Below are 24,553 nucleotides of genomic sequence, written 5' to 3'. Positions count from 1 at the left end.
TAGTATTCGCGTCAATTAGATATATCTAGAATAATAGCCGAAAGAGACACGTTATATTTACCAAGTCAATATGACGGCCATAAAACTTTTTAAGGGTTTTTGTAAGTTTAGTGGGCCCAAATGCCTCGATCTTCAGAATAAAATGAACAGGCTCTCGCGTAACGAATTAGCTGAGACACAAACACTTCATAAGCTGGTGATATTGGAATGTTACTATCAATGAATGGAAAGTTATCAATCGGAAAGTCAAAGTCATCACGTTTATCGTACAGTTTAACACTAAATGTATGGCAATTGTCAAAATAGAGACGCAGATCCAAGTAGGAAGCGTAATTGTCACCTTCAGTAGTGTTTTTAATTTCGGGCTCATCAGGATACATGAATTCTACATAATCACTAAATTTGGGATTATTCAGTGATATAACATTATCGATATTATATCGATAAGTGAAATTAAAATCGTTTATTTGTTATTAAGAGTGCGTGTATATAATCGTCTTCGTAAGAATATAGAAACAAATCAGCAAGCAAAGGTGCACAGTTGGTGCCCATGGGGATACCTACCACTTGTTGATATGTTTCCCCTCCAAATTCAACAAAAATATTGTCAATTAAAAAATCCAACATCTGATCTGAATTATCTTGTTGGCGTTGAATTTATTTTTGGAATCACTATGGTTGTTAACAAAATAATGTGGAATTGTAATTAACAACCAAATATTATATATAACAGTTGCCGATTTAGATAACCGAGCTTTTATTTTACTATGGGGAATTTTAGTGTACAAAGTAGAAAAATCAAACGTTTTTATAGATGAGGCTGAAGCAGGTGATCTAGATTGCAAACCATCAAGTAATTCTTTGGATTTTTTTTATATCCACATTTGATTAATATCACTACGAGAGTCAATCTTATTAAAATATAGATCTATATTTCGTTTCGTTTTTTATACTTTTGATGGACTACACTACATGTAGATCTAACAAGTTATAGAGGGAGATCACGTTCTATGACGTCAGGTACCAAGCAAGCGACATTTGACCCCATTATGTCAGTCATTCGATTAACCAATTTATCTGTTTCGATTTCTATTGCTGCTAATGTCTACCCACAGTTCCGCGCAAAAAAGGTCAAACGCTCGATTCGACAGACCATTTAATTGGCTGACCCCTCATTTCAAGCAGAACACGAGTTAAATAACAACGCTTCCAGATCTAAGTGTAGTAAAGACAAGTAAAATCGAAATTTTGAACTATAAAAACGAAACGAAATTGGATCTCTGTTTTAATCAGATAGTACGAGAGTATATTTTGTCACAGTATGTTTGAATACTCTCTTTAACTGTCAAGTTTAATCATTATCACTTAATTAGAACTACAGTTATCGTGTCCCAAATCATCAACCAACCAAATTGCTTACCCTAAGCAAAAAATGCCCATCTTCGAAATCCTACACAGCATTCATCTAGTAAACACCTACACCAAGTTTGAACATCTAGTTCAATTAGAAGGAAAGTAATTGTGTCCCCAAAAGTGTGACGGACAGACAGACAGACGGGCGGATAGACAGTCCCATTTTAATAGTCCTCTGCTTTCTGCGAAACTGCGAAAGGCGGGGGACAAGGAAAATTGAGAGAATTATTATCCCTGCCATTTACTGGCCACAGTAGAGAGAGGAATGGTCATTAACGTCCACTGGACACAAACTAGGTCATTTCGGAACTATCGTTCAATTTTATTTCAATAATCCGCTTGCGCGTAGGGGTCTTTATCAGTGGGGGGAAACCTGAGGGCCCAGACAAAACCAACGAGGTTGGACAGGCAACCCTACTCCTTGTCACGTACAACCGGGGAATCGAAACCACGCCAGTTGACTCATTGACAGACCTTATGATACAGCACCATTAGCCCATCCAACCCCCAATATTTGTGGTAAAAATACAGTTTATTGTGTATGGGCTGAAAGTCTACATTTGTCTATTAAACATATATTATGCAAGAGCTAAATCTGCATATTGCAGGTCTTTATTTAGACATGAAACGTTTTCTAAATTATTAATTAGACATTAATTAACTAATCCAGAACATAATCAAATCTCGATGTCATCGCTTGCCTGCGATGTTTAGTGGATTAGGTTCCAATTTGACGTTCCACTTCCATTCATGATTTAAATAGTTTAATCATGAAATGGATAATCGAAACTGTGTTTTAATTGTACCGACTTTTAGTAATGAAAACTTAATCGCTAAAATCTTGGTTCAGAGTGGACCAATTTGACTGAAATTTTCAGCAAATTCCCTTTACATTTACACTGTCTTTGTCTTGTTTCTATCTAACATAGTTTAATTTGTTTCGCATTTCATAAATTTGTTTTATTTTATTTCCATTCCAGCGACCACCGAGACAATAAAGGCATGCACGTCTGCAGGAATTTGTTTCGAAGTCCCGGCATTTGTATCTGTACCAAACACCAATTGCACATGCTGGTTGAATGGTATTGACGTTAATATATGTGCAGATTTTCTCGTTAATAACCAACTGAACAGATCATCGAGTGTAACCATTAAAGATTTGAAGGGCAATATTACAAGTGCAACAGTTCTCCGCAATATTCTACTATACATCATAGAACACGGTAATTGTAGACATATTCGTACAAGACACGGTGTAACTAATATAGCCATCATAGATACCTGTCCCAGTGAATATCAATCCAGTCCAACTATCAAACATTTATGCGAAAATTCCGAAAAAGAAGAATTACCTCGGGTTGATGTTTCTGCGGTGACATTTCGAAACATCTATTGTGCTTTCTGTCATGGTTTGGAAGAATCAAAAGCATTGGCGACACTAAATCCTTGGACGGTAGAAATCCATTGTCAAAATGACACTGACTATAGGTGGGATGATATAGAAGTTGCGTTATCTAAAGGAACATGTCAGAAATCGTTTATCCAACCACGAATACGGACCTCATTCTGTCACTTAACGATTCGACAAATTCTGGACATCGATTGTCGTGTTTGCTTGTCAATTTTTCGAAATGGGGAGGATTACACTAACGAAATTAATTGTATTTTATGTAGATTCAGTGTTATCGTTGCTAATCTTTGCAGTACTCTGGGGCCTACTTTCGCTAAATTATCATCACTTACAAATCTCTTCATGCTCCCAAATAAGTTGGAAGTTCAAGTCAAAATTAATGGGGGTTTGTTTAAGGCTAGTGATATATGTAAGAGTAACGAGCGCTTCGACATTCTATTTCAGAAATGTAGAGAATTCGTTTGTTCGTTTGGTCAGTATGCCAGTAAGGGAGCATGCCATAGTAACAAAACAATCTATCTCTCCCCCGACTCTCAACTTGTTCCGGAAGGTTCAGAGACATTACTGCTGAAAATTCCTCAAATATTTCTTATAAGTACAAAAGACATCAATGATCTGGTAAGAAATATAGTTGTTCATAGACCTAAGAATATAACAAGACAAGGAATAATACTAACAAAATTTGAGTTGACAACCAATGGTGTCCGTTTGGAAACTATTTTAGATTCACTAGGAACATTAAAAGTCAATCGGAAAACCATGACAGACTCACCATTGTTATTTCTAAGTATTTCTAACCAACATAATCTCAACCTCTCAAACGTATCTTGTCCAGAATCGTCCTTTCAATGTTTTAATAAGTCGGGGATTCATTTTCTTAAGCAGACTATGTATGCGAAAATCGAGAATTTTGAGTCCAACCAAACACTGATGTATCCAGTAAACAATATTTACTTTGATTTGGTCATTCATCCTTTTGAGCGTAGCTTCACGTTTCATGAACTCTGTGTTTGTGTCCCATCCGATATGTATAATATAATAAATTGTACATTCCCATTACGCAAATATTATCCTGCTGAATATAACATTGACGACGAAGGTATGCTTAAGATACTCGGACACCAACTGGAATTTAAGGAACATGAATTTTATACTCAAGATGAAACAGCTTATGTTTGCTACAGTCCAAACGAAACGCGTTCTTTTTTTAAACTAGATACTGTTCAAAGATACATTTCCCTTGCATGTTCCGTGTTGTCTATTGTATGTTTGATTGTAACTGTTATTTTATATTTTATTTTTGAGGAACTCCGTACATTGCCTGGAAAGCTAACTATTGGCGTTTCTGTATCGCTGATATTTGGTCAAGGGCTACTACTTGTTCCTGATTTGGGAAGTAAAGCTTGTAAATACATTGCTGCACTGACACATTATAGTTGGCTCTCAGCCTTTTCTTGGATGAGCTGCCAATCTATCAACATGCTTTTGACGTTTCAATCCAGCACCTTACAGAATGCTGGGAATGCATTCAAAAAGTATCTCTTGGTCTGCCTGTTCATTCCATTAATGATTATTGTTGTATGTTTTATCATGGATAATATTGCTGGTGATCACATGCACGTTAGATATGGTCTGATATCATGTAGTTGGATGGCCGATATCAATGGTTACATTTTTGCCTTCTTTGTGCCAGTTGGTCTCAGTCTCGTGATAAATGGCGTTTGTTTCGCCCACACATTATATTCAATTGAAAAAACCATGACGATGTCCCAAAAGATCACCGGTAGACAGCGCGATAAAAAGAGATGCCTCATATACATTAAGTTGTCGTCTGTGATGGGGTTCACGTGGATTTTTGGTTTCATTGCATCTTTTTTAAATGTTAGATTACTGTGGTATGTTTATATCATACTAAATGGTCTTCAGGGTGTATTTATCTTCTTAGCATTTGGTTTAAATGCCAGGACACGCAAACGCCTAGCTGAACGTATGTCTACTACGGGATTTCGAAATATATTTAGTTCAGGGCCTATTGAAAGTCAACAAAGCAAAAACACCATGGTTTCAGTAATTGTAGCGAAATAAAGGCTGCGGATACGGATCATTTTTTATTCCAAAAAGGAATAATCATATTTCAATGTTTCTGCCTGTAAAAAGGATTCTTGTTGTAAGGTAAAGAACACGCTACAGAATGCACTTTTTAATATCAATTTGGAATTTTTATTGTGGTGTATATTAATATTTATTCATTTCACATACTATTTCCTTGCTCTTAAGTCTCCTTAAATTTCCCTATACCAAAGATATTTCTCAGAAGCTTTCCTGAAAAATATCTTCGCCACCATTTTGCCCCATATATTTTATTGTCAATTATTATATGGATGTAATCACGGGTAAACGACGCTTTAGAAGCAAGTTTATTTACATTCTGAAATTGGTTTAACATCGCCTTTTCACCTCTTGTGAATATTGGGCAAAGATATAATTCAAACCTTTCACTTCGATACTAGGCCAAACAATCAAAAATAATTGGCATGCAAATAAAGAGAAAGGAGAAAATTATAAATATCTGGGACCAGCATCAGGCGTACCGGAATGGGGGGGGGGGGCTAATATCTGTGCTCTACTTTTATATAGTCTTATCGTGCAGTCGGGCATAATTTCTTCCAAATTCTATGGTCGATTAAATTTAGCAGAATTGTTTGATCCATCATGTTAATTGATATTAACCTCGCCGTACCTTAGGGGATAGTTCTATTATATTTTTTATATGTAAAGCTATTGATTGATTGATGAGAGAGTATTTAATTAGTACGTTTCTTTTGAGAACATTTTTCATAATATGTGTATATGTTATAACGAACAATAAAAGCATTATAACCTAATTCACAACAACAATATCGTATTCCATTTAAAGGCTCAATACCACTCTTGTTGTAACTGAATAATATGTCCCAATCTTTATTCTGGTCAACAAATTGTACTATTTTAGAATATTTCATTTAATTGATGATACAAATTTCATCTTAACACACCTTATTTAAAAATTTTGAAAAATTCAACATAATGGTTTGAAACGTATAATGTAAACCTTTTCAAATGAAACTTCGATTTAAAAATATTTTCGAACCCTCTGGACAAGTAAAATAGGATGTAATGGATAATGTACACAACAGCTAGGACACTTAAACATCTAGTACTTAGATAAAGGATATTATTTATTTTCTGGAGCTTTCAAGCCAGCAAGAGTGTTATTGTCCCTTTAAGTTTTAACGTGGGTATAATTCATGCCCGATAATAGATGCTTAAAAATATGTACATGTAATAGGATTGATTCGAAAAAATATATATTTATGCTTGTCAAACCCAAGAGTATATGGGAAAAGTGCCCTGTCCCCACCCTACCGTTTTTATTTAGATGGGGGGGCATAAAAGCGCAAAAGTTCTAGTTGTATTGTAGTGCCCATTTATAATCATTAATTATGATCAAGTCCCCGAATTTACGTAGAAAATCTTCCTTGTCCTTGTCTATTATTTGACCTCACCTCTTGCCAGATGTGACATCTGAATGTAGTCATATTGAAGGTGAAAACTCGAAATATACATGACTAATAATGTTATATTTACTAATATGAGAATTTTAGCTTAACTATGACCTTGACTGATTATTGGTTTCATTATATTGGAAGCGATTTTATATAAGCCGATAAAATTTATTATCGTATTCTGTATTTATTATATAAATTTTGTGAATTTAAATAAATAAAATATTGTTTAAATAAATATTCATAGTCAAAGCATATCTCAAGTAGACAAATTGAAACTATTGATAAGTTGAGACATAAAATCAGCTATAATTTGGTAAACATTTAATTTAATTCTGGGTTAATTACAAAAATAATACGTTTGACACTCCTGGTGGAAAGTTTCCGCTGTCCATATAAGGGCATTAGGCTCAGTAACTAATCATCATAATTAATTACGTAATATTTGTACGATTAAATAATTGACGGAGCTATCTCACGGCCACTTCCAGTGGCTAAAATACTGATTTAGATCGCATAGCGTTTAGACACGCATTGAGTTCTTGAGAGAGAAGATACCGTTGAAGTTCAAGAGACACCATCGGGATTCAGAATGCCGCAGGAGAGCCATGTGATGTAGGGGGTCCGTCAGTAAATTGGATCTGCGAGTTAGGGGTGGAGAGAAAGACATGTTAATTTTAAGTATTGTAATGTAACCTAAGCTTGTAACCTATGTATCCAGTACTTGATATAAAATGTTGAAACGAACTGTTGCATTGTTATTCCTGTGTGAAACCATAATCCAAGTAAACTGAAGAAATACTCGACGTGAAAATGAGTCCCAAGTAAAGATTTAAATAAGATAGGTGTTTAAAATTTAACATGTTTGTTATTAAGGTTAACAAGCGGGTTAAAAATTAATGTAATATGGTTACCTTTCGGAATGTCAAATTGTTAAATTGAAATTAAAGTGGGCACGTAGGTTAATGAATTTTAAGTATATAAGAAGTAATAAGGAAGCGGATAGGGAATAAAATAAGGAATTAAACATACATTATGCAAAAGCTAAATCTGCCTATTGCAGGTCTTTCTTTAGGCCTGAAATGTTATATAAACTATTAGACATTTATTAACAAAACAAGACCATAATCGACGCTCGATGGCATCGGATACTCGAGATTTTAACTAGATTAAAACGGTTCGCCATTTAAAAATTTAATATAAAAATTGGAAAGCTAGGAAAAGCCTCGATAATACCAGTGCCTTGGTTACCACTGTGCACACATCTTGTCAAAACTACAAACAATGATAACTTGGCTGAGAATGAAGTAATTTGAATGAAATTTTCAATATTTTCTTCTTTTTTTTTTTTTTTGAAAAAAGTAGTATTAAACCCGATCAAATTAGACAATGAGACAGGACTCCCCCACCCCTGACACACGTAATTAAAGAAAAACCCAGTTAGGGCATCAGTGTCCCTCGGGTCAGTGGTAATGTGGTGATCTGAAGCGCATGTTCATAGCCCCATCCACATTCTCAGTTTAGACGACATAGTTTTCTTATTGTTTTCCGTTAGTAATTATTTCATTTAATTATCCATTTTCAAGAACTCTGATTATGTTAATATGAAGCCCATATTTTCATTCATATCGTTTAAATGTATTTTCGTAAACCCGTTCCTACACGCGCTGTCGTTGGCTCGTTGTCTATTGGTTTCACGTGTTTATGATTGGCAGGGATTGTAGGCGTGACTTGTACTACGTGGTTGTGTCACATGATCTTGGGTATATAATACTTTGTCTTGTTTTTTAGCATTTCCCAGCAGAAAGGAGAAAGTCGACACATAGGGAGCGTGGTAGAAATCCTTTTTTGGAGCGTAATAGAGAGCCCTTTTAGGAGCGTTAAGGTTGGAGCTCTGAGGAGAGAGCTATTTTGGGAGCCGTTTCTTGGAGCGCGATTCGAGAGCCCGACAAGCGTGAGGCGGAGTTGGTACGTGTATACTTAGAGTATAATAAAGAGAGTTGCTGATTTATCTTGTGTTAGTCTTCTGAGCTAGTAGTTACTTTAGTAACGAAAATATGAGAGTCCTAGTACCTGGCCTCTCTTCCGTTACTGGGGAGGTTTAATGACAACTAGTATGAAAATTAGACTTTTCCTCATCTCTGTTCTAAGGCTATTTTGGAATCCTTACCGTCTATTTTTCACCGTGATTCTTCTTTGATCACCAACAGGAATCATTTCCTGACACATCTGACACAAATTTATAATAATCCAACATTTTTTTCATGTAGAATTGTACGATACAAAAACACAAACAACATTCATTTGAATGGGGCGGCCATTGTAAAATGACGCCTGCGCAGACCGGTTCATAACTGCGCTCAGCCAATATTCCAAATTTAGGAATGGAATTTTTACCGTAAACGAATATTCGTGCTGTACCGCAATTAACAGACTAAACTTGCTAAAGTTTTTTTTTTATTTAACATACATGAACAATAATTACATAAAATCTATAATATTGAACAACATTTTATATTGACCTTTATAAGATATTTAAAATCTTCCAAGAATAAATAAATACTTTAAATTTAATATAGGAATACAAGATTTAATTAAATGATATCAAGTAAAATAAAAAAAAAGTAGCCTATCACAACCATTCAACACACATGAACAATTATTAAAACATAGATATGACGTCACCCTTTGCTGTTTTTAACCAGTATATAGGAGAATGTACGCTTTTCTTAAACAATCGTCTATTATTTATAAAACTGTCCATTATTTTCAATAAGTAATGGACATTTTTATAAATAATAGACGAGTGTTTAAGAAAATACCAGTAATAGACACTTGTTTGAAAAATGAACATGTATTTTGGGATAATTTTGGGATAATTTATTCTCTGAACAAATTAAATTACAGAACATGAAATTACTTAAAACCTCATAGTTACCGAAATGTCACATGACCGAATGTTGATTTCACGTGTTTGTCCACATAAAGAATTCCACTTAAATCCGTCCGCTATATGCCACTTGTCCGTTTGGCACTAGATCGATAATAAGCTTTATACGCCCACATTTTCACACCTTCTTTGTGGACATTGTACAGGTCATAACTTGAAATATAGGTATATATCCCAAAGATCTCAGTTCCTTTCGATATTAGCTTGTGTGGGACCGCAACTTCATGGATTATGGCCCCTGACTGTACACACTAGAGGCCACAAATATTAGCCCATTTTGATGAAACTGAACATATGTGTTTATAACCCAAAGATCTCGATTCCTTGCGATATTGGCGCATATCGGGTCATAACTTCCTGGATTATGGCCCCTGATTGAACATAAAAACGTGTTTTGAGCCTGTGGAACCTATACAGGTCACAATTTTTATCCGATTTTAAAAAACGTTCAAATATATCACTGTTACGTCATAATGACAGTTGAGTTTGAATTTCGTGCATTGGTTTGTGCATTTGATCTTGTGTCCTGTCACTTATATCAGAGTATATATTAAATTTTAAATCAAAATTTGGACGGCTAGTACTCTACATATTAACCACAGTACTAAGAGTATTATCAATATTTAAATCATTCTCGTGAGCAGCCTTTTCATCACAACTTTGACGGCTATTATCCCCCCATGTCAAGAACATCACAATTTTTACGACAATTATCCTCCATATCGAGTACATTACCAATGTAATCAGTATCCAAATGCTTATCACATATATTCTCATTATTAATATTTGTTTTCGACTGTGTTATAAACATGTTGTCCCCATGTGGAATATTTTGGACTGTCTGTGTATGCTTGCATTGTATGACTGGAGTGTTTTGTCACGTGCATTCATGAGCATGTGCATGTTGTTTTAAGAATATATCCATTATTTTATGGCTTGTTGTTTTAGAAAACTATCCATTATTTGTATCTCTATGGTGCTATGTTTTAAGTTTGATAATAGCCTCAGACTGTCCATTATGTAAATACAAAGAAAAACTTCGGGGCTAACGCCCCTCAGTTGTTCTTTCTATTTACATAATGAACAGTCTTCGGCCATTATCTATCACTAACATAAAATCTATCAAATAGACTAACACATTTTATCAAAATAAAAATGAATCTCAAATATTTAATAAATAAATAAAACATGAATATAATGATGTAAAAAAAACCCAAAACAACACAAATTTTAAAAATACTGGAAATAAATAAGAGAGGAATGTAAAAGTATTGGAAATATTTGTTTTTAAAAATTACAAAGACAAACGTACATGTACACTAATATGTCTGTACATTTAATTAGAAAATGATAAGTACAGTTTAATAAAAATGAAAAGTTTGCAACCATTAGTAATCATTTTAAAAAAAATGTTTACAGCAGCAAGAAACCTTGGTCATATTCATATTCAGAGTTTTTTCTGAATTTTTGTTCTCTCATATCCAGGAAACTGAGGCATTTTTAACAATGATAAATATTAAAAATACTCTCTCATAACATCTATCTTGTCATCACAGGGACACAGGTTGTAACATAATGAACAACACGTACAAAATGAACAATTACAAACTGTGATATGTTTTATATAATCCAGCGTGGTCGAGCTCATACTTTTTAAGGTCAGTGATTCCATCATGGCTAGGCGGTAACAGGATTCAGATGAGATAAAAATTTATCATATCCTCATCAGTAGTAGTTTTCATTAGGCTTCGTGGATAAGCATAGCATATAGCTAAAGATTTCCTCCCGTCTCTCCCAGCTCTACCCAACTCTTGCCAAAATGTTAATATAGATTTTGGAGCACCCCAAATAACTATTAACTTTATGTCAGGAATTTGTATATCCATGCCAAAGGCAACTGTTGCTATCAGACATCTGACATGTGAATTTCTCTTTTTGAATTCATCCAATATTTTGTTACCTGTGTCAACATCTAGCGACATATGAAACATATCTATTATTCGCTTGTCAGCAATTTCTTTGATCTATCCCTTGACGTTGAAGTTTTATAGCTAGCCTAAAATACAGCTGAGCAGTTGTTTTCACTGATCTAAAAGAAAGAAAATTACGAATTAATTAGACAAAGATATTATGCCTGAGTAAGAGAGGAGTTAAGTGGTTAAGCATTTACGATGGTAAAACACATGCATTTACATGACGTATAAACCCAAAAAGGGTAAGTACCCGTATATTGTCCTTTATCTTAATGTGAAATGATGGCACAGATCCTTTTAATTAAGCGAAACAATTTCGGACCTAATCATGATAATAATTAGATATCTATTGAAACGTTAGGCACTACTTGAGAAAATGTCTTTGGGGAATAACAATATAACACCAATATTTTGAAGAAGCAATGAAGCTCTGGAAGGGCTACAAATACTATAATTGTACAATGTATTTCACATTACCTGCATTTTTCAATCTGGAGATATATATTAGGCCTGCAAAGCAGAATCAAAACAAAAATGTTACCATTTCCTAAAAAGTCTATTATATTATTCAGAGCCGCATGAAGACTGAGTGATGCATTAAGTGTAGGCAACAATAAAACATCTGACAACCTTTCCATTGTCTTGCTGAAAAAGACATAACGGCAATAATTATTTGATTTTGATTTTGATTTATTCTGGGGCTCTAGTTTACCCCACCATGAAAAATCCACCACTCGAAAAATGATGTGTGTCCTTTTCATTTGATGGCCCAGACAGTACTTTTCACTGGTTGTTGAGAGGCCATTGCGGATAGGTTAATGTTTTGATAAAAAATATTTTTCAAAAATAGGTTATGAAGTAGTCCTTGCTGCATGGATAAATTGAAAATGTGAAGAAAAGAAACAAATATTACTAACCTTTCAGGAACTATAGAAATCTGGATGGTGTCTGGTTTGCTTAGGCCTAGACATTAAAAATCTGTCCTAAAATCTTTTCTGTGCATGTTGCTGTAAGACAAATCGTCTGAAATCGTCACCCCTAAAAACAGACGAGGAAGTTAATTTCAAACTTGGTAAATTTAAGTAACCAACAAAATATAACCATATAACTAAATGAAGATAAATGTCTTACTTACAATAAAAAATAATGTTGCTGGGCACACAATGTCAAAAACTGTTTTTGGCACCCATAAAAAGAAAGCTGATTAAGAAATGCCATTCTGATATACAGTGGGCTTCATCACAACAACAAAAAACAAATCCTTTCTCTGTACTCTTTGGTGAGAAAAATTGATCTCCAAGTCTTAGTCACCAGAGCTTCTGGCGATATAAATATGACACTGTATTTTGCGTCATGGATATCTGTAAAGTAGTTTATATTATTATAAGCTTAGGCATCATTATTAAACTATAACATAACACATGCTAATTGAAGAACAATTACTGCCTTGTTTAGATCATGTTCGAAGAGTATTCTCTCAATATTTTCAAGCAAGTGGCTGATTTATTTAGGCGACATTTCGAAGAGTATTCTCTCAACTTCCATAACTATGTGTTATTGCTTATTGCTCTATCCAGTTTCTAAATGGTTCTAAAAGATTATTAGCATTATTATTTATACCATTAATTCCAGCTATTGTATCCAAGATAGATGAAAATACTATTTTATATTTTAAACTCAATTACATACATCAATTCTTGCCTTTTTTGTGTCTGGAGTCATCTCACTTCCAATGAATCCAGCTCTGACACCTAATGCATTTAAGCTTTGAACTTGATCTTTCATCAGTGCGATCAAAGGGGATACAACAAGTGATATATGTTGGCAAGTCCAATCTACCTGCAAAAATAGAAAATTAAAATAATTTCTAAATGTCATAACAATTATAATAACTTTCCCTTATATAAGCCTCTAGGAAACGTATATTTCTAAAAGAAAATAACTAATACAGAAAATTATTCCCATTATTACAGGAAGGCGAATCATAGAAACTATGAATGTAGTTGTTTTTAGAAATACTCATCTTCTACTTTCTATTTACCGAAAACGCTTGATTTTGATTGATAAATACCCGTTTGTGTCAAAACTTTTGTTTACAAGGACTTTTTAACAGTATAATAATGGAAAAATTAAATACCTCATCAAGAATTAATGGTGGAAGAGTATAACATAGATATTTGCCGAATCCAGTAGGAAGTACACCAAGTACATTCTTGGAGTTAATAATCGAATGAATAATATCTATTTGTTCAGTCTTCAAATGTAGATCAAAATTATACACTTTCTTTACACTGTGTTCAAGTAGCTCCATGATGTCGTTCTTATCCATGATCTTCTGTGACACCAATTAAACTTCCTGGCATCAACTATTCATACGCGCATTTTTTTGGCGCCAGGTGGGAACTATTTATTATTAAATTGGGAAATTGTCCTTTGATTTATATAGTTTTCGCATTGTCTTAAATTATAAAGTAATCCGCGAATTAGTTCATCGATATCATCCACAAGTTTAGCTTCTGGTTTGGCGGCCATCTTCACAGACTGTCTCAGTTCGTCCTGGTTAAATGTCTTGAATTGATATTTTCCATTACCCAATTTTACTCTCCGTGTCTGTCTTATGTTCGGAGCCACGGTCAGTCTGAGAAAAGAAATTTCAGATAAAAGCTGATTCTCATTTAGCCGATCTATCCAGTCTATTGTAGAGGTGTTACCGGACCCCCGTGATTCTTGCACCTTTCCAGGGTCTGGAGAATTCTCATAGACTTCTTCCTTTTTTGTTCTTCCTTTTGCTGCATCGCAAGGCGCTTCATCGCCTTCACCTTCTCAATGAAATCTTCTTCCAGCTTCTTCACTTCTGCTACTTTTTCTGAACGCCTGGCCCATTTCCACATTGTTTTGCGTTCTGTGTCAGTCTTGCTGAGGAAATTTTCGCCGACAAGTAATCCATTGGATGATACAACTGTCTTATACGAGTGAGTTTTCAGTAATGTCATACCTCGACTAGACTTTACTCTGTTGCTCAATTTCGAGAATCGGACTCGCAACCAAGATTCGTCAAGGGTGCCAATTGCAGCTTTTCTATGTCCAATCTACAGGAGTCCATGCTCTCATCGCTGAAGTAGTCCATTTGTGAAAGTTGTCGATTTAGTCCTTCAATGGTTTCACCAAGTACGGCGCTGATGAGCTGGCCATTCCCAGTAGTTGTTCCCGGGAAGTCTTCATGCCGTACTTGAAGTTGAGGAAGTTTCAGTTGGAAGAAGGTCTTCAGGTCAACCCACTGCCGTCTATCGTTCTCTCCGCGTCCGTCGATTCCGAGAAGGTTCATTAGTGGGTAAATCAACATTTCCCCAATGAGTGAATAGACTTCGTTGCAGCATAAGAACCACCGACATGAGATGAACGTATACACGGCCAGCACCAATCTATTTGTGTTCGGGTCAACTACTGATTCAAAAAAGGCAAGGAGGTTGTCCCTTTGCTAAAAAACACTACCCTGATAATTCAACCACACGCCCAAATCTATTGGAAGTGAATCCACTAAAGCTGACAGAGTCCAGATCGTTAGTTTTCAACCAATCCTTGAATTGGGAATATAAAGATACAGAATGTGGGGCGTGGGATGGGGAAAGTAGTTTGGCCAGAGCGATAAGTCCTGCTGTATGTAGTGATTGGTTACCTCGTAGAACATTTTCCACCTTTATAAGATTCTGGATATCAGCCCTGTCTTCAGTATCTTTGAATACCTTGTCAATGGCATGGTCGATGCATAGAAGCAGGTGTGCACTGCATTTCAACGTTTTAGATTTCTCTATACCAAGTTTGTCCAGCAAAGAGGTGCAGTCAGAAGCACTATCCGACATCCAGAAGTCGATATTAGATGGGATATCTTCTAGAGTAGTGTTTGCCAATACGGCCAGGCATTGTAGCTTGAACTTCACCGATTCAGCACCAGCTTCTCCGGAATGAGAAGCATTTTCCATGTACCCGGTGGTGTAAGTGTCGCGCTTGCCTTCAGAAGTTGTGACCGTAATATGGTTAGTTTTGACGTCGAAAACTCTGTATCCGGCGGCCTTAGTGGTATCGTCTGTTCTCATGGTTACGACTGCACCGTTTTCATGAGCTTCTGCAACTACCTTCGCGACCACAGCTAGATTTAGGTAGGATGCGTCCTTCACATAGTTAGATATACATTTTCTACTGGGAAGTACATAGCTGTAGTCAATGTTCTTCCGCTTCAACTCTTCAGTCATTTCTTCACAGCCTTCGTCTTCGCTTTCCACTCTTGCCCAAAGATCTGATTAGCTATATCGGCAGTGATTCCCAGAAGGTCATTAGTGCTCACTCTGTACTTTGCGCAACAATGAACCAGACATCTCATTATGGTCTCGTTGAGAGAATTCTTACCAGTTCGAACTGGAACAGATGGAAACTTATTACCATTACTATCGATGAATTTATCAGGATCAGTGTGCTTCGATGACCGGGTCGAAATTCCGGAACTGGTACTTGGTGCTGGGTAACTGGAGGGCGGAACGTATTCTCTGTCGCTAGTTTCGGTTGCTTCTTCAGTGAGTGTCCTCTGTAATTCTAACTGAGCCGCAGCCTGTTCGTCGATCTTGGCTCGTTTCTCCTCTATACGATATTCTCTATGAATTCTTCGCTTTGCCTGCTTAGCCCATTTTCTGGGAACAGTATACACGCTTGTGGACACGTACTCCCCATTACAATTGTCTTCAAAGAAAGCTATTACTTCTGCTGTCCTTTTGACACCGTAGAATTCCGATAGCCTAATTGCTTCTCATAGGCTTCTGAGTTTGCCCGATTACCGTACGCATTTTTCGTAATTCTAGCATTGAACTCTTCGGCTAGCTCGTGCCATTTTCTGGGCGGCGTTCTGTCTGTTCTTCCTTCCGTTTTTCTGATTTCCCGAAAAGTTTCATAATCTTTGACAATTTTTCTTCGCCACGGATTTTTCGTGGGCAGGATAAACAATTTTACTTATCCAATCCTCGCGCAATTCCCTTGCCACTATCATACCGGCCTCCTCCTTGCTACTTGGAGATCCTTGCTTGCAGAGGTGTAACATCCTGCCTAAAATAAATCTACCTGTTTGCAATTTAGTTTTTCTCACAAATTCTTGTTCCTCACAGTACAATTCCTTGAATAACTGAGCCCGATGTCTTGTCCTTGTTGGAGTCGCCAAAGTAAGCAGTTAAGCACACGATTTAGCACACACTATCAAGAGAACATTGAATAAAAACGAATGAAATTTCAGGAATGTTTCCAACTTTTTTTGTCATTTTCTCTCCATAGCAACGAAATAAATGATGTCATATGCATTATGACATCACATTAGAGCGGGAAAAATCCTCTGCTTCTAGCTGTCATTACTAACTAGAGTTCAAAACATTAAATGGCGCTAAAATCTTAAAAACAACGAAAAAAAGAGAATATGACGTCACAGTGACGTCATACACGAATTTCAATGCCATTTCTGAAAAGATCAGATGCCTATTCCTATATGTTCGTAATACATTTATATGCTTTAAACTCAAAAGTTTCTGAGTTATTTGAGATTTTAAAACATTTTCGAAAGTTTTGGCGGCCATTTTGAAAATCCGTGCTGCACCAACCTAAAACGACAATTTCTGTGAAAAAGTCATTAGGATTCAGCTATATCAACCCATTTCGCCTACAAAAATGCCCGTCTTCAAACTTCGATCTCAGTTGTCCCTTCCCTAATGTAAGTACACTGTATGTATCTAATATATTATAGCAACACCAAATAATCAACAATGCATTTTTTTATCAACCGATCCTTAATCAAAATGTCTAGTTTTGTCATTGAGGTATGATGTATAGAACATAATATAATGTTGTTTGTATTCAATGAAACATTTATGGCGTAAACAAAACCTGTATTTTATGGAATATGTAATATTAATGTTTTTCGTTAGGCCTAAAATGTTATATCAACTTTTTATTAGACATTTATTAATAAAACAAGATCATAATCAACTCTTGATGGCGTCGTATATTTGAGATTTTAAGTAGATTAGTAATGTTCGCCATTTAAAAATTTAATTTAAGGATGGGAAAGCGAGACTAAGTCTCAAATATACCAATGCCCTGGTTACCACAATGCGCACATCATGTCAAAGCAACAAACACTGATAACTTGGCTCAGAATGAAATTTGAATGAAATTTTCAATATTTTCATTTTACATTAAATCTTACTTACATGTTTTAGCTTTTGGTTAGAGTAAGATATACTTGTATTATTTCAATGCTCTTGTTAATTTCTATTTAGATGTTTGTTCACCCACTTCAACCATTTAGGACTCTGTATGAGCCGATCAACATCAATGAAAATATTATCGCAGTTGAAAATTGAATATGATGAGAAATTATTGGACATGAAAACCAAGATTGAGGTAAATACAGTATTAAGATAGGTTTATTATTTAATAATTGTTAAATAAAGACATGAAGGACCAATAGACTTGAATTCCTAAACTAACAACTACCATTAAAAAGTTATAATCAGAATTCAACAATTAATTTAAAAAAACAAGCATGGAAATATTAATGGGCGTCCTCACTGAAGGAATTCCGACCAGGTGTCGCTAGTACAAACTTGGTTCAACGTGACCTTATCGATGCTAAGAGAGCCGTATCGGTATTAAATTCCATATTAACGACAAAAACTAACGTTTGTCAACACACGAGTTCGTAATGAATGTACAGGAAAACTGTGCTATAAGGTAAACAATGAGGTCACGTGGAACCGCCTCGCCTATAAATTATGTCCCTTTATCTCTAGCGAGGAAGCCCATAGCACTAAAAAGGAGTACATATCATTAATGGAAATCACTTACAATATTACTCTTAAATACAAATGTTTATTATTTCCATTTAGGAATTGGACTTGAAAGCATGTGAGGGTCAAAATCCATTTATTGAGGCATCTATGGTTCATGGAGACACCACACAACGGATTTCATCCAGCAGTTCCAGTAAAGATGACATCTCTAGTAGCAAAGATAGTGATATTGATTATAGTTATACCAATGCCAGTCCAGAAATAAAAATTACATCATCAAATTCAAAATATAGTTCTTGTGAAGGAAAAGTCAGCTAAGTTGATATTCTGAGTATCAGTGACGTATCAGAAACAGAAAAGATGGATGGTAGGCCTATGTTATATAATTAGTCAAATAGGTAGCTTGCTAGAATGAAAACCGCATGCAGTTTTTTTCTTCGTATGAGAAAGTTGGATGAATTTATTACTTTCATTAGTGATGTCTTATTTTCATTTAAACGTTACTACACCTAAGGGGATAACTTTTACGTGGCGACCCAACAGCAACACGCAAATAGTTGAAGTATTAACAGACAACAAAGAGTGTTGCACTGAATCAAGCAATAATTTAACTGATTACTTTTGTCGAACAACTTTATTCTCTAAATCCTTTATACCTTCTACCATAAAAGAATGGAATAACCTTGATATAAGTAAATTAAAAACTAAAATAACTGATAAAGATAAAAATATACCACCTTGTTTCAACTTTGGCAAACGTAAAAATCAAATATTACATAGTCGTCTTCGTCTCTCTTGCAGTGACCTAAATGGGCATAAATTCTTAAGGCATATTTCGGACAGCTCTGAGTGTGATTGCGGTCATTCCTTCGAAGATAACGATCATTTTCTTTTACATTGCTCCTTACATTCAGATGCACGCAAAATATCTATAAATCTTTTACCACCGAATTTTATCAATACACATAATTTGTTATACGGTGTAAGCAGCAGTCATATTTCGATAGCAATCTTTGAAAAGGTCCACACGTTTTTTGACAGCAGCAGAAGGTTTTAAGATCAGTGTAACATCTATATCGATTAAAATGCAAACATGAACAACTGCGTAGCCAATGTGTAAATATGTATATATAAAATAAAATGTTGATGATTAAGTATTCATTTTGTTGTTTACTCACTTATTTCTTTTACATATCCATATTAATTCTTGCATTTAGGAGAGAGGTCATATAGGCTATGCCTGTTCCTCAATCCCTTTCAATTTCTGAATAAAATATTGTTTAAAAAAAAAAATCAAGTAACAATAGTCTATTTTATTGTAGTTTGGACTGTTTTCATTATGTTTTGTTTTTTGTTATTCACAGAAATATGTCCAGGTTACACTATATAGTTTGGGACAATGTTGGGAAACACATAAAAACAAGACATCATTCAACAGAAAGTCATAACAAGATGATGTTATGGACGTTGTCATATGCTGCAATAAACAGAGTGTCTACTTCTTTGTTAGATGACAAACAAGCCATTAATGCTCGTGACATCAAGATAGACAAGTTTTTACCTGATGATAATGATTTGAAAAGTATCCGAGACAGAATGGGTATAATATTACAACGAATTCATTGCAAATATATACCATGTATGAATGAGATGACATCAGTGGTTGTGAAGCACATTAAAACATGACTTCTGGTTGAAATCCACAGAAAAGTCTGATGTTGTGAGTATTTTTCTTTTTTAAATTTTCTTATTGCTTTTAGAGCAAACTTAATGAGCAAACTACAAACTACTTTCTTCAGCTTCCTGATCAAATGGGGTTTATCGTCCTACATTTTGGCGTCTTAATAAAAATTGGCATATGTTACATATAATTGGCCCATATTTATGGTCATCTAACATAATATAGTGATCTTTATAACCTTCTCTCGCAGTTGCACAGGTCCTGTTGGTTTGTCATACCACCTGATAGACGAAGCCCTTTTCCTGACTACACCAATAGGGAAAACAGCAATGGTTGCGAAAAAGCCTGAAGTTCCTCATCAGCTAACCCTGGTGAAATTTTGTTAACGATTATTAAATTGTTCATCACTTTCTGGTTCGAATCTAGGGAAAGTTAATCTTTATATTTTTTATATTCCTTATTTGTTTTGTAGATCAACCTAGGTGTCCCCCGGAGAATCCCTCCACAATTGCAGGTGTTGTGAACATATTGGAACACCTGCAGCAAAAATATGTACCAAAACAGTCAGATGAAAAATTATATCGTTTGATATGTTATGGTGGTGGTCTGTCCTGTGAACGCCACAATGATGCTCATATGGTTCGAGCAACTTGCTTAACTAGAGATAGAAGACTTGAAGGCATTCAAGAATTTCACAAAAAGATGTTAAAGTTACAGGTATCTAGTGAAGACTTTGTTTAATAGGGGTATATATTGTGTCAGATCAATGAGATAAAGGGAATTTTAGCACCAATGTTGTTAACACAAAATAAATGAATAACATCATGTTTAAACATACATTATGCAAGAGCTAAGTCTGCCTATTAAAGGTCTTTCTTCAGGCCTGAAATGTTTTTCTAAATTATTAATTCGACATTAATTAACTTATCCAGGCCATAATTAACTCTAGATGCCATCACTAGTCTGTGCTATTTTGCGAATTGGAATACATTTTGTGATGTTTGATTTAACGTCAAACTGGATAATTGAGATTTTGTTTTTTATAGTACCAAACTTAATAATGATGATCAGGGCTATCCTAAAATTCAAAAGCTAATATCCCGGTTCAGAGTGGAACAATTTGACCGAAATTTTCAGCATATCCATTTAACTATTATAGCGAGAACTGTCAACTCTTTATCTAATCTCCCATAATGCCCCTTTAATATATTGTTTTTCCAGGATATCGTGGACATTTTCTTTATTGGAAGTAGTCAATCAGAAAAAGGCACCCTGTGTCACTTGAAGAATGCCTTTGGCCACAATAACGTGAAAAAAGATGTAGGTCAGAGCTTCAATTATGCAAATGATTTTATACATTTTGCAACACATGGCTATGTAATATTGACAGCAATGCATATCCTTAATATTGAAGAGTTGGATGATGAACCTACAGGGGAATGGGACTTGTGCAATGTCATGAACGATATTGACAAGAAAAAACTACATAAACCAATTGTCAAAATAAATTCCTGAGCTTGTTTGGAAAGACGTAAACGTTAAGGACATATTGAATGCAAGTCAAGTCCAGTCCAAGAAACAGGACCGATATGATCACTGCATCTGCAAAACAGGTACTAAAAAGAAACAGATATTAATATTAGGTTCTCAGACAATCCTTATCAAAATCTTATGCAGGAGGCATGTTTTTATATTTGTGTTTTATTGTATCAAAGGATTACTACTTTGCTAATTGCTTTATATACGCATACTTTATTTGCTTCTTGGTCATAGCTAATTATTATTCATTTTTTAAGATCTTGGTGACGTTCCAGTTGTTTATTGCAACAACCAAAACTGCCAAAAAGGTGAAATCTTTCATCTGGAATGTATGGACTTGGCTGAAGATGAGGTGACTGAAGAGTGGTACTGCAGCACAGAATGTAGAAAAATAGTATCATCATGCCCATTTTGATGCAAAACAGATAAAATGGATGGAATGGTAGGCTGTGACAATCAGTCATGTAAAAAGGGTCAATGGTTTCACTTCTCCTATATAAACACAAGGGAAGAAGATGTATTTGTAAGTACATAGGCCTACAGAGAAACGCCATCAATTGTATTTATTTCTAAAATCTAACTCAAAATACATGTAGGGAAATAAATTCATTAGCTGCAAATCATATTTATGTATATTGTGCCAATCAATTTGTCACATTTAGGCCTGCATTAACTGGTGCAGTACAATAAACGTATTTGAGACAAAGAAACAGCCGCAACACCTAAGTGCTGAGCCAATATCTAAACAGGCTTCCTTTTGAAAACATGTTAAATTGAGTAAACATTTCTTATTGAAAAATATACTCAATGTATTACAGGTGTTGACTGGTTTTGTTGTGAGAAATGCAAGAAAGAACACCATACAAATGTCAAAGATCCCGACTATGCTTCCAATTATGTCAAGTCCTAGATGTTTTGTTGACTTCCTTATGTGACTTCTAGTGACGCCATTAGAGAAAATGATGGACCATTAATCATGTCACAGCGGAAATATGATTTGATCGGTTTTCATAATAGACACCATTATAAATATGTTATAAATGCCCACAGATTAATAGCATGTAAGTAGTGTGCATACAAGTCACTAGGAAAAACAAACATTCTGTTAAACTATTAAAGATACATTTCCGCGTACAAACTGGGTGATTTGATGATACATTTGGCCTAAAAACATATTCAAACTAATTAATTTATCATAAATTTGCTTCAAATCCTTCTCAAAACATTGTAATTGTCAAGGAATACCATTGCTATAAAAAATCAATCAAAAGTGGTCAAGTTTGTGTCACGTGACTGACCGGTGTGAAGTCGGAGGAGAATTCATTGCATATACAAGACAATGTTGTCTTTAAAGGCTGACTATTCATTACAAATATCGAATCCTAATTAAATTCTCAGATTATCCACTGTCCACGTCTTTTTCCGTGATTTTTATCTCAGAAAGTGTTGTACGCCTAACTCTTCATAAAGTTTATCAACATGTACATTAAGCGCCCAATCTCCGCGTGCAACCTTTGACGTCACGCGTGCAGATATTCCTAATCGTCAGACTGTCGATTAGGGGAGCCCTGACATTTTTGTCCTCTATACACTCCATGAGTGTTTTTTTTAAGGAATCCAGTAATTTTCTAGCAAGATTGGATATCTCTACTTTTCTTCATATATACCAAAATTGCCATACTTTTATGGGAAATAACCACCCGATAAATACTTTTCTGGGAACATATCTTTAAGATAAACTTTGCTGAAAGTATGAACTTAAATTTTTCCATTAAAGGCAAACGTACAGGAACCTAGGTTTTTCAAAAAAATGGCAAGAGTTTTTTTTTCCTTCATATTTTACAGCAATTAGTGGATGGCACCCGGAAAGGTTGCGGCAAGATTTAATATGGAACCGGGCTGTAAATCTTAGCGGAGGACCAGGTAGAAATCCCGAAGCAGACTTGGTTAATGAACTTCTTAATAAAGAATTTAAAGGCAAGTAATTATCTGATATCCCAACTTGTGATGGCCATGCAAGCAAGATACGCTCAATTTGTGCAAGTTATGCATAGAGCACAAGCTAAAAAAAAGCAATTTTTGTACAATCAGGGGCCATAATCTTGGAAGTTATGATACAACATTTGTCTATATCGAAAGGAACCGCAATCTTTGAATATAAACATACATCTATGTAATATCGATTCTTATGGTAAATAATTTTTAGTTTAATTTTTGTAATTAGTTTTTTCTATATTTTGTAGAATCTCTCAAAGATGCTGTAGGAAACCTCACACCAGAAACAGTAGCACGACATAGCCAGTTGGTCGGTCATATGCGGAAGGAACTAAACAGGATTTACATGGAACAAATGGCAGAAGCAAAAATTCAGAAACAGACCAAACATTATAAATCAAAATTTGATGAGGACATAAACAAATTTGTAGAAATTTTAAAAGATGAAAATTTATTTTCATCAATTCCAGGACGACAGTTCAAGTCTTTTAAAAATTTCTCTTATTCACCCAGTTCAGTGAAACCTAGTGCTCTGAATAAAAAACTGTATCAACTGTCAGCAACGTCTTGATGACTTAAACGATCTGAAGTGTGTTGAGTAGTCTAAGTTACACACTTACTTAAAAGTGAACTGTATTTTTTTTTTTGACTTGCACGTAACATTCTTGATGCCAAATTTGACCAATACCTGCAGGCATAACAGAGACTTTTGTTTTCATCAGCACCCTTTATTATCATGCTTTTGGGTCAAGGTTACATAGTTGGTTACTATAATTGGTCTTTTTTGGTGATTCAAATGTATTTTATCACTCTAAATAATATAAAATGTCATATCTTATCAACAAAATTTAGTGTTACCCAATAATACCTTCAAAGTGTGCATGATGTAATTTTACTAAATTTTTCAACATATTCCCTTTTCATTATCTATTTAGTAACTATTATAGCAAGAACTGTCAGCTCATTATTTAAATCTTACATAATGCAATTTTAATTTATTACAGGTATTTATGTATTTATGTAAAAATTATTTAAATGTACATACAGTTTGAATCAATAAACTTATATGGTATAATTAGTGTTGTACAGAATATCTGCCATCACAGGTTATATTTCAAAAAAATATTTCTACGGTATCATTTCATTCCTAGATTGCGGTATATTTTTATTTTACTTGATAAATATCATTTAATTACCTTGTAATTACTTTATTAAATTTAAA

At 34.8% G+C, this 24,553-nt stretch overlaps 1 protein-coding gene across 1 annotated transcript in view; it reads left to right on the top strand.

Moving 5' to 3' along the window:
* Positions 1-23,910, top strand: part of LOC130014046 (uncharacterized) — a 43,726-nt gene extending 19,816 nt beyond the window's left edge. The window contains exons 2-5 of the mRNA XM_056102856.1: positions 21,612-21,719; positions 22,284-22,397; positions 23,182-23,313; positions 23,580-23,910. Of these exons, the coding sequence (XP_055958831.1) occupies positions 21,612-21,719; positions 22,284-22,397; positions 23,182-23,313; positions 23,580-23,902 (677 nt within the window). The 3' untranslated portion in view covers positions 23,903-23,910. The remainder of the gene's footprint in view (positions 1-21,611; positions 21,720-22,283; positions 22,398-23,181; positions 23,314-23,579) is intronic.
* The last annotated feature ends 643 nt before the right edge of the window (positions 23,911-24,553 follow it).

Source organism: Patella vulgata, chromosome 8, assembly GCF_932274485.2.
Source record: "Patella vulgata chromosome 8, xgPatVulg1.2, whole genome shotgun sequence".
Lineage (NCBI taxonomy): Eukaryota > Metazoa > Mollusca > Gastropoda > Patellidae > Patella > Patella vulgata.
This window is presented reverse-complemented; position numbering and strand designations above follow the sequence as displayed.